We start from the raw sequence: 11,817 nt of genomic DNA on the forward strand, positions 1-11,817 counted from the left end.
ACAGAGCGCAGATACCTTTCACTACATTCAGTGTAGTGTCCAGTATGGAACAGAGCACATCCTGGATGTAGCTCGCCACTCCACACATGAACTCATTAGTAGCATTAAAGACACCTCTGCCTATCATTACAGGGTCAATATAGCCAAGATCAGTTTTTCCTGAATGGAAAAGAAATAGAAAAATAAGTGCATTTGTAAGTACATTCTGCATTAATTAATTGACGTTACAAACCAGCGAGGGAGTTAAAGTTTAGTTCAAGTATTTTAAAAAAGACAGATTTATTCATTCATTAATTGTATGTGAAATAAGAGAAAAACAGTCTTGAGTCAGAAAAAAGGATTCAAGTATAAATTACATACCTTTTTTAATATCTTCTATGGTTTCCAGTGATGTATCCACAACAGCACACAGTGTGTCCCCGAAGGAACCCAGTGCTCCACCTATGAAGTCATTCGTTGAATGGAAAGCTTGTCTACCAATGACCACAGGGTCAATGTAGCTGAGGTAGAAGTTCCCTGTGGTTTCAGAAGATTATTCTGTACTTATTAAGCAGTCTTTGTTTTTGTTTTTTTGCTTGTGTTGGTAGGAGTAAGTGGTCATACCTTCTTCATCTGACAAATATCGAACAAACCCATCTTTTGCTTCTGATATTTCATCGGCCGCATATCTGGCAGCTGACATGGGGTCACTTAAATCTGGTGTGCATTCTGCAAAAGTACAGCAAGTCATGCATTAGAGAGCTTAAACAAATAAAAACTGTGCCAAGATAAATTCCCCACTACCTTGAAACTTATTGAGCAGACTGGATAACTCATCAGTGGCGTCGTTCATGGCCTGGACAGGGTCCGTTATGATCTGCTGGATGTCTAACGATGATAGCAAACATGTTGGTCAGATTCTGCATAACTGATGGCTTAAAAGACTTGGGGACATACATTTTTAGATTTTGTGGCTTACCAGGGACTGCTTTGTACTCAACAAAGTCAAACATCACCACACCTACAACCAGCCAGGACAGGAGAGCAGCAAGGGCAATCAGCAGCTCAACAGACATTTTCACCTTGTTGAGCAGCCCCAGACCTTTGGATCTGAGAGAGCTCGTCTGTGGCGCTGCTGCTCCGTCATTGGACCCAGTGGCTGCAGAGTGGGAGGCTGATTTGGCAGAAGACATAAATAGACAAAAGTTAGTCTGACAAATTCTTTCTGCTTTTGTTCTTGTGCTTGTAATGTTTGATATTTTTGCACTGCTAAAGTAACCACAAGGGTTTCAGTTCTTTATAAATATCCACTGCAGATCACATGCAAAACCTATATGGATCAGAACTGATAAAACAATTAAATGTCTGCTTGTACACATATTTATTGTTGTCTATAATGAGTGATTGGTAGCAAGAACTTGCACACTTGCATAGTTTGTCCACCAGAGGGAACTGACATTACACTTTTAGCTGTGAAATCTCTGTTTGTCTCCTAACAACAGTGAAAGTGTTTCTCCATGTTTTGTTCCTCTGTTACAAAGTGTGCAAACTATGTATGTCTTATTGGATCTGTCAATTGTTGTGTAAGTCTTTTTCGGTCATAATTATTGCCTTCTTTCAGTAATTTTACTATCGTAACAATGATTTTATAAAATCATAATAAATAAAATCCCATTTTCTTAAACCTTTCAAGTCTTATCATCTACACAATGAAGACGAACCCTGAAGACATTTTGTGCACAGATAGTGCGTTATTAGTTATATATATATATATATATATATATGTACACACAATTTTTCATCTTTACTATGACCCTATACTGTCTCTTTATTTCCTTATTATTTATATTAATCGGAAATGTTAAATGTCATCAGAAAAGTCATGGTGTGATAGGGCACTCCAATTTTAGCAATGACATTTTTCAAATGTACTGACACACTTTAGACTGGCTTAGCACAGTGAAAAATGCCCAAGGCAGCATTTAGTAACAGTGTTATCGTCATTAAATGCTGTGCACAGAGTGTAAGATTATCTGTACTGATTTACTGTAATGTAAGGCGTCAGGGAGACCTTCACACAAGATCCAAGTTGAATGAACTCTGAAAATGTTCGATGCATGACGACTTGCTTCCAGCGTGTAGGACACGGGGTAAAAACCTCTCAAACTCAAACTCAACTCTTCTAAGTAACCAGCATGTTATTGTATTTTTTGTGAAAACACAACAAGTTCACTCGCTGTTAAAAAACCCAAACCCAAAAACATTCGATCTTAAAATGTGCTTTTTAAAACTGGTGATAACTGAAGTAATAACATTAAGTAATTATGAGCATTGGCTTTGTTTACAGAGTAGCCAATATGCACTGTACACTTCATAAGAAGAGACTATGTGCTGGAGCGCATTATAAAGCTTCACAGGTTATTTATTGTTATCAGCTTTCTACAGTGCTTTTGATGCCTTTAAAATAACTGCTAACGATTCAAAGAGTAGCACAAAGGCATACAGAATAGGGACCACTTGTCTAAACTTGCTGACTGCAATAAGAAACTGTACATATATAAGTGAAAAGCAGGTCTACAGTGTCACAAAGAAATGCTCTTTATAGACACTGGTGGATCAGTAGCAGCAGTCTTCTGCATTAATATATCAGACGAAGATGATTTTTTCCTCCACTAACACCACTTTTGCACATTTAAGCATGATCTAAGAGTGTCTTACATTTACACAGTACTGTGAATGCAGGACTTGCAGGTGTTTTTTCACACTTTTATTTATTTATGTATATTCCTTTTGACGTGTTTGAGGTCTACCTCCCTGGCTGAGGTCAGCTGCAGCTGCAGTCTGTCACAGGAGAGCAATGCTAATACTCTGGTGACTTGATAGCTTGTATTTATAGCAACCAACTTTCAACACATTATCGTCAGAGGACACAACTTATCAAAACACTGCCGGTTATTTGTTATGCAGAATTTATTACTGTGGATTTTTGCGCTGTAGTAAAGGTTTTATTTGAACAGTTGTGCTTGAAGATCCAGGTGTAACAACCCTACCTTCAGCCATTGTGACGTGTAGACTATCTCCGGTAGGATACTTTAAATTGGAGACAAAGCCTCCTCATGAAGAATTAACTGGTGACGGCTCCAGTAAATCCAGTTTGAATCCACTTTCTCAGGAAAAAAAAAAAGCGTCCCAGGTAGTAAATTATTCCATTGTCACTTGGACCGTCACAGCCTTGTCTTCTTACCCATAACATCCACAGGTGGAACTTGTCCAAGGTTTTAAAAAGTGGAAAATGAAAAATTAAGCATGAATTGAAAGCTTACATATGTTGGAGAATTTGGAGCTGCCTGTGAGGCAGCATTAAAAAGGGGGGTCTGGGGACAGTGGGGCAAAGTAAAGCGACACAGGGGAAGAATCAGCCAAGCTAAGCACAGGGCTGGGCAGGGTGAGGGGAAATGCACAATATCTTACCCAGTGTTTCTGGGGGCTCACATGGGTATAGGCCAGTGCAGAGAGCAGGAAGGCTGCAAGGTAACTCTATCCCCCCCAGAAAATACAGGTTATTCTTAGCTGGAGCTCTGCTCACCAGCCGCTCTGGCAGACCTTTTTTGGACGTTCAAGGGTGTGCAAGATCAGCTAGCTGAATTGAGCACCCCTACTGGCTGCTGCAGCACTCTGTCCACTAAAAACAAATCACCGACCCACGATTAATGGCAATTCAGATGAGTTAGGTTAAAACAGCTTCTTTTGAGTAATTTCAGAACTAGTGCTAGTCGATAAAAAAAGTCCATAAAAAGGTCCATAAGTACATGTTTTTCTGCAAGAGGTCATTAATAGGAATCATGGATAAATGTAGCCTGATCCTGGTTTGACAAAAGTTAACAGGAGCCAAAACTGCAACTGCTTATGGAAAAGGAGTAGGGCCATCGAAGGAAAAAAGAAGTCAGAATTGGGGTTTTTTCCCCCTGGTGGCCCAAATCTTTTCCATAACTGCTTCTTCCAGTTGTTCAGGTTTTTATTTTAATACCTGCAATGCGGGATCCATGGTTTGTGTCTCCAAGGCAACAGAGCTTAAAGTTCATTTCTTATTTAAAATCCCCATTTCCAGTATTGGTTTTGTTCACATGAACATAATAAATTAATCATTAGTAGTTAATTAAATTCAGTGGTCTCTGCTAGCATTGACATTTTGTATAAAATACTGACAAAATGATTGATATGACTTTAAGTATGTTTTCCATCTGAGAAAAAAAAACACCACAATGAAAATCCCACTGACATTGGACATCTGAAAAACCTGAGTAGCAGCTAAAGTGATGGTGGGTGACTGATTTGCACCCCAAAGTTCTGGATAAAGTCTGTTCTGTTTTATTCAAATATATTTTAGATTGGTCGGTTTGGCCAGTCTTAATATAATTTCATTAAAGTTAGATAGTTTCACACAGTAAAAAGAGCAATCCAATCCAAACAACAACAACAAAAAGGCCACCCTCTTAATCCTGATGCTAAACTAAGAACATTGCTTTCATGATAAACAACCATGAAAATATTAAAAATAATAGCATAATAGCAACAAAAGCACTGTGTATAACACTGTGATTAGCAAACACTGCTGTGGAGTGAATAATGAGAAGTGGGGGGGGGGGGGGGGGGGGGATGCTGCAAAGAGAGAGAAGGTAATCTGGACATCTACAAGTATGTGGGTGGGTCCAAGAAAGACTCCCACAGGCCAATACCTCCAAAAGGTGAGACCAGTGCTAATAAGCCACACCATTGGTAGGAATGCCATTCAGAGTTATTATATAATATATTCGGCGTATGTTTACATAGTAAATGTACCAGAGAAATGTGTCTAAGTACATGGAAAAACCTTTATTGAGTCATCTGGAAAAAAGCACTTAACATAAAATAGAACTTGGAACATGAGCTTATATCTCCACTTAAACTGGATCAGACTGTGGATTTGTAAAATAAACTTATTGCAAAATATAGCTTTTAAAGCAGAAACATTAAACCCAGACACATGCCCGAACACCAGTTTGTTTGTTTACAGTGTAGCTGCGTCGCTCATGGTAACAGGCCTGATGAATAGGCTGAGCTCCACAGGTACAGGAGGAGCCACGTATCTTTCCTCCCTCAGCAGTCGCAGTAACAAATCATCAGTGTCCTGCGGCCAGCGGTACACGCGAGTATTCTGGAGCCAGCTTGGGACATGTTTCTGTAAAGAGTTTCCACAGTTTTTTTTTTTTTTTTTTTTTTAAATAGATTTAATAAAGATAAGATTAATACAAAGGGATAAATATGGGAAATGTTTTCTGACCTGGGATGCACAAAGGAAGAGAACCGGGATGAATCTAAAATTCAAGCTCCCCTGCTGGATGAACTCATTCTGCATCTGGCAAAATTAAATATACTAATAATAAAATACTCTAAGTTTACCTGTCAGCATTATTGCATATTATTTATGCCAGGGGTGTCAAACTCAAATACACAGTGGGCCAAAATTCTGGAACAATGTTGCGGGCTAACATTAATATTTATTGAAAAAAAATCTTCCTCCAGATATCAGAATCAATCTTTTCTTATTGACTCAAACAAGTTTTGCTGAAAAACAGAATATGGAACAAGCAAGGCTTAATACTAAACGATATATATATAGATATTAGCTGTATAATACCAGTAGGCCAGCTCTAGTAATTTGGTATGGCTTCGCGGGCCAAATGTAATTACACTGCGGGCCAAATGTGGCCCACGGGCCAGAGTTTGACACCTATGAGTTATGCAAAGAAATATGACATTTTTTTGTGTTCATAAACATTAATAAACAATAAAGGAATGAAGAACTTAATCATGAAACTGTTAAGAAAAAATGAATAAATGTTTTTTACATACTGAACACTTCTAAATAACAATACTGTGGAAAAAGTCTGGAGTCAGCTCCATTTATTTATATTTTGCTAGGACGACTGGAAATTGCTGCAGCAATTCATTGAAACGTGAAAAAGTTTTTTTTAAATGTATATAAGGATTATAAATCCTTGAGTAAGAGCAAATACTGCTCATCTGCTATAGATCTGTTTTTAAGCCTAGTTCTTATGTTTTGACACAGTGTTTGTAACAAAGTGTCTAAAGATACAATTTAAAATTGTTTCTTTGTTAAGCTCTCTGTCGTGTGTAGACATAACGCTGGTTCATCCTTTAAGTTAAATACATTTTTCTGCTTGAATGTCCAAAGAAAAAAGCCATTCAGAAAGCCTGGAGAATTATTGCTCAAGGCCCTCTAAAGAAATTAAATGAAATAATTTAAGGGTGGCTCAAGACTTTTGCACAGTATCACAACTGTAATATTTTAATAGCATTTTCTAATTCAGTGTAGAATTAACTCCTCAGCTAAAATACAGTATTTGAGTATTTCCTCCATTGCTGATTTATCCTCACCATTGAGTGGATATATCTGGTGTGTAGACCATGGCTGTCAACTGCAGGTCCTTCAATATCCTCCTTGTACTTTGGACTGATGGCGATAATAATAAGGGTTAACGGCTGTTAAAAAGAAAAAACAGACAGAAATTTCAGACACTGAATAAAAAGACAGTGTTCATACAAAACTTGAAATAAACACAGATACAGCAAAAACATGGAATATGAAATATTATTTTATCTATTATAGAGGGTAACACATTTGCTGAGCTTGATGATGGGTACTTTATTAATCCCAGGGGGAATCTGAGATTCTCCGAGCTCACATAACCACATAACTACATAAACACTAACAGAAAGCAGACTGACTACATCAAGCTAGAATCATAGTTTAAAAATAAGATAGAAAAACATATGTTACAAGACCTGTGCAAATAATAGTGTAGCCTAGTAAGGAGTATTAAAAAGGTAGACTTGTAGATACTTGCAGCAATTTATGGTAATAATATAACTTCGCACACAGTTCTCATAATTACTTACATCTTTAAGGTAACTGTCTGTCCACTTGTTGACGTCCATACATCTAATGGAGCTGTCATATAAGTCAATCTGTGAAATTTAGGTTAGTGCTGTGAGCAAAGTGTTTAATGATATTACAGAATGATAGTGTACACAGGGTGGAAGCTTACAGCCGGTCGAAAACCTTGCTTTGTGAGGAAATCCACAAAGGGGACCATCTCTGAGGACACGTCGGAAGAGTAAGTGATGAAAACGTTTCCTGAGAAGAGGCAAGATAATAAAACCCAAACAATCAGAATCTTAAAGCTTTATGTTCAGTGTCAGCTTAATATAAGCGTATTTGTATTTTCTGCTATACTGTTACATACTGGTTTGGCTGTTGATGCTTCATTTAGTGCAAGTGTTCAAAGCCAAACTGTGACTTAAAACGTTTCAAAAAAGAAGAAACAGCAGCAAATAAAAATGATCAGATAGGTGAAGTACCTTTATCCTGAAAATTACATTTTGAAAAAATAATTAAGCTACCACTGTGTTTGGGTCACCGATTTCTAAAAATAAACGGAAAAAAAAATTTATATAATAAAAAATGTGGTCAGCAAAAATATCTTCATCATTATTCTAAGTAATTCATTCCTATATTATAAATTTGAAAAATTAATCAAAAATATAGCCTAAAGCTAGCTTTCTTACAATATTTTGAGCTTGCTTTTGATTTTAAATGTGAATCTAAAGACAATACAAATAAATATTACTTCAGTTTACCTGCTAAGTAGCTAGTTTCTGCGCTAGCATGAACTGTTTTGGTGACGAAATGTCTCTAAGATACTAATTAATCTGTTCCGTCAACACTTAAATGTGCATTCCTTGTTACAGAGACAATAAAGTGCCAAAAAAACTGACTCACGGCACTCATCGGGCAAACGGATGCTCTTCCTTTTCCCGTGTGGATGTGAAGCGGACTCCTCTGCTTCTGCTGAGCGCACATTCAGCATGCTGACCCGTGAAACATCCTCCACAGTGGGAAGTGAGAACTGAGGGACGTTAACTGAGACACTTCCCATGATGTTATTCTTAAAGTGGTCGTGAAACTGGAGCCTGAAGCCGCAAGAAAGAAAAATATACGAAGACCAACATCTTTCACATAATCTTGCCAATATTGTGCAATGCATTGCACCAGGCACGTGCAGGGGGGGGGGGGGGGGGGGGGCTAGAGGGGCTTGAGCACCCGCCCCTTTCCTGATGGGTGCCCAAAGTGCCCTTTTGTTGAGGCAACTTTTTAAAAAAAAATTATTTATTTTTTTTAATGTGTGTGTGCGTGCGGAGTCCTGTCTGTGCCCCTCAACAATAATATTTAACTATTAATCACAGTTTTGCTAAATAAAAGGATCTGGCTTGCATCAGTCACATGATCACATTTAACCAATGATCGCCCTTGACGGCAGAACGCGCTGGTTACGAGCCGGGAACGAGCTCACAAAGAGCACGCGCATTTTTAGCGGTCCGGAGCTGTTGGAGAAACACAAGTTAACTCAGACACACAGACTGATGCGACAAAACCAGTAAGTACGTGTACAGCGTACACTGTAGTGTATAGCACACAGGAGTATTAGCTTATTACGTACACGCTGGTAAGTTGTCTTGTTGCAACTGACGAACTGAAGCAAACGAGCGTGCTGTGTGTGCAACAGCGTGACAAACATTACCTGTCCTTTTATTAACTGCACATGTAGTGCTGGTCATAGCTGCTGGCTACCTGTGTAAGGCTGTCATGGGTCTGTAGCTCTGTCACCGTTTTAGGGAACATATTTAGTTTTAAAGAAGTTTCCGGGCTTTTCCTGCCTTTCTGGAGGGATTATATTTCACTAAAAAACGATCTAATATGCATGTCCACATAATTATGCATTATTATAATTATAATATATTAAAAAACACACGCTGTATTTTAAAGAACATACATTAAGAAGCAGATTATATTAGATTTATATTTTAAATAAGACAAAATTTGGTTTTTACAGCAGTAAAATGATTGTATCTCTACAGTTTAAAAAAGCTTTGCCCCTGCACAGAGTGGATAGTGAAACAAATGGAATCATCATAAATACATTATTTCATATTTATTACTTCCCCCTCCTCATTGCTTTATTATTGTAGCTCTAGTAATAAATAATAATGTAAGGATTCTGGATCAGCACCATGATGCCCATAGTATATACAGTATTCTGAAGAAGGTCTAAAATGTCACTGTGTGTGCATGTGTGTGTTTTATTTAGATGGATTAAAAATATATATATTACTCATGATATAACATTGTCCAGACATGCCTGGTAAGGACATGAGGAGGAAACAGTAGGAGCTGTGTGAGGCTACTAAAGGCAGTGCTATAACATTTTTCTGTCATCATTTTATTATAGATTAAGTGCAAGAGTTGTTAGGTGTGGATAATTAGATTATAGTTTATTGCAATAGCAAGTTGTGCCTTGTTCTCAGATAGACAGCAAGTGGAGAGTGATATATGAAATGATGGAAGGAAGAAGAGAAGTAAAGAGTGATTCACAGGCAGAGCCTAAATTATTTCTCACAGTTTTTTTGTTGCCTTATGGTTCCAAGCGCTGTCACCAATCTTTGCATTTTGTTATTATCTCATGACACTTGTTTAATCAGCTACCATCTCTCCTATGGACCTTTTACTGTCTACAGTCTCAGATCAACACAGCCCTGCCCTTCCCATATTAGATTCTTGATGAATGTGTGTTGTTGTTATTCAGCCTGGTTCAATTTGCCCCTTTTTAACTTTGAGCACCCGCCCCTTTAAACCTCTCTGCACGGCCCTGCATTGCACCTTTATCAATATACCATACATGTAAAAAAATGTTGTTTTCTGAATACATCGTCAGCTGTGTTTACCCATTTTGGGGTTGATTCCGAGGTGTCCAGTGCTGGAAAGGAGCAGAAAGGTGACGTGACCGAGGATGGTATCTGTTGAGATTACACAGCCATTCTCCTGCAGAGTATTAAATTCATAATATGACGAAGGTCCTTGTGTACAGTTTAAACATTTCTATGGGAGTGTCTGTTGAAAGTGTTTCAGTAAAAGCAGTTTTTTCAAAATCAAGAGTAAATCAGCACCATTTTTTCTTCTTCTTCTTCTTTTTTTTTTTTTATTTCTTTCTTTTTTCTTTTTTTTTTTACCTCAAACACAGTAAATACTAATTATTATGCTGACTCTTAAATTCACAACAGGTTTCATCCTAATATTTAAAACTGCTTTTACATTTTTCTGTTTTTTCTATTTTTCAATTGCTTTACTTTACCCACATTGTATTTAAAATTACTTACTGCATAAAGTTTGACACCTTTCCTGTAAAGTACTCAGAAGTTAGGCAAGGTTAAGCCATTCCATAATACAGCCACATGCACCGAAGTACAGCATACTTGCTAGCCCCTTATTCTAGTGTACTTACCTTTAAGTATATGTTGGTAATTTCAAATTAAATATGTTAAAATTCCATTTCATTACAGGGGAACAGTGCTCTTAGTCGCAGGCCACATTATGAAGTGTTACCCTACAGGTGTGTCATAGCTATATGTATTACAAACATACAGAGTATTCACAGCCTCTTTAAAGGTTTCTTTTATCTAATTGCACAAATAAAAGAATCACAACAGATCACAGAACTGCTTTCCTTACCGCAGCTATGCATGTCGTGGTGGGGAAGTAAAAAGGGAGTACAGTGTTGCCACTCGTTGTCATCTTTCAGCGGCAAAGGAGCCTCGAGTTCCTCTTCTAAATCACTCTGAGGTTGAGCGTCGCATTCATCCTCCCCTCTGAAAATGAATGCTTTAACTAATCAAATGTGTGCTAGTATTTTACTCCCTAAAAGTGTAACATGGTTACCTCGCTGTGTTTCCATTTGCAGGCTCAGTTGTTCCACAACGCTTTGCTCCACATTCCCAGCAGCCGCACTCTCTTTTTGTGCCATTCGGCATCACTCCTTGAGAAAAGCAGTCATCAGAAGACTGATGATGTAGATTCATCCTGGAAGATGTTTCTCTTCCATCTTCTGGTTCTCTGGGTTGGATCATCTCCACATGCTGCATAAAATGAAGTTTCTGCTCGCAAAACTCTTGATTCATTTCTCTGCATCTGTTTGGGCTTCGGTAGAAATAATCTGCATTCATGCAGCATCTCGGTCGATCTATTTCATTTTCTCTTACTCCAGCGTTCATAAGTTGAAAGCTGTTTTCTAGCTTTGGCTCCTTTCCAGATTTCTCCATTTTATCTCAGCTTGAGACACATCCTGTACCACATCAAATTAGATGATGTGTAAAACAAACATTTCCGTATGTTAAAATCAATAGATCGAGCTTAACTTACTTGCAGGTATTAAAAACAACACGAAAGTTCATGCTCATAAACATGTCTATTGTTAAGTACCAGAAAGAGGCATCACCCTCCTGTTAAAAGTCTGGTTTCAGGACTCCTGTGGATGCACAGACTTGCACTGGAACATACTATATGCAAATATCTCACAGCTTTGCGTGTCCAATCAGAGCCAAGAATGCAGTTTGTATGTCTGTGCCAGATTGGACAGGAAAGCCTGCATGAGTAAGGAGTTTAGTTGTTTTTAAACTCTTTGTGTAATTGTGAAACTGTTTTTATAAGCAGTCCACATTAGAACTAAAAAAACAAACAAAAACAAAGCGTGGGATAAAACAGGCTTAGGTTATGCATCTGATTGATATCTGGCTTCAGGGCATACATGTATCCGATGATTTGCATATTCAGCCTTCAGCCAGTCATCAGTGTGAAATTCACCCTGAGGGAAAAAAACAAAACCACAGGCTCATTTATACTCCGTCATTTTCAATAGTCATATCTGCTTATTCACCATGCCTGTT

General features: G+C 37.9%; 2 protein-coding genes across 51 annotated transcripts in view; both read right to left on the reverse strand.

Moving 5' to 3' along the window:
- The window catches only part of LOC146496186 (uncharacterized), a 29,915-nt gene extending 26,405 nt beyond the window's left edge, over positions 1 to 3,510 (reverse strand). For 34 of the 50 annotated variants that reach the window (XM_085142220.1, XM_085142217.1, XM_085142228.1 and 31 more), the window contains exons 1-6: positions 3,030 to 3,509; positions 959 to 1,153; positions 784 to 867; positions 604 to 708; positions 361 to 516; positions 16 to 159 (exon numbers count right to left, since the gene is read on the reverse strand). In XM_085142220.1, the coding sequence (XP_084998346.1) occupies positions 16 to 159; positions 361 to 516; positions 604 to 708; positions 784 to 867; positions 959 to 1,153; positions 3,030 to 3,039 (694 nt within the window). In that variant the 5' untranslated portion in view covers positions 3,040 to 3,509. Of the gene's footprint in view, positions 1 to 15; positions 160 to 360; positions 517 to 603; positions 709 to 783; positions 868 to 958; positions 1,154 to 3,029 lie in introns of all 50 variants that reach the window. The other 16 variants (XM_085142223.1, XM_085142215.1, XM_085142262.1 and 13 more) reach the window with 6 other exon arrangements.
- Positions 3,511 to 4,632: 1,122 nt separating this feature from the next.
- LOC146496188 (uncharacterized) lies at positions 4,633 to 11,763 on the reverse strand. Its single transcript, XM_085142289.1, has 9 exons — positions 10,814 to 11,763; positions 10,607 to 10,743; positions 9,823 to 9,919; positions 7,823 to 8,013; positions 7,089 to 7,177; positions 6,940 to 7,008; positions 6,418 to 6,522; positions 5,300 to 5,374; positions 4,633 to 5,197 (listed from the first exon to the last, which is right to left on the reverse strand). Exons 1-9 carry the CDS (start codon positions 11,191 to 11,193, stop codon positions 5,027 to 5,029), a joined length of 1,314 nt encoding a protein of 437 aa, XP_084998415.1. The 5' UTR covers positions 11,194 to 11,763; the 3' UTR covers positions 4,633 to 5,026.
- Positions 11,764 to 11,817: the final 54 nt, after the last annotated feature.

The sequence above is a fragment of the Neolamprologus multifasciatus genome, chromosome 19 (genome assembly GCF_963576455.1).
Source record: "Neolamprologus multifasciatus chromosome 19, fNeoMul1.2, whole genome shotgun sequence".
Lineage (NCBI taxonomy): Eukaryota > Metazoa > Chordata > Actinopteri > Cichliformes > Cichlidae > Neolamprologus > Neolamprologus multifasciatus.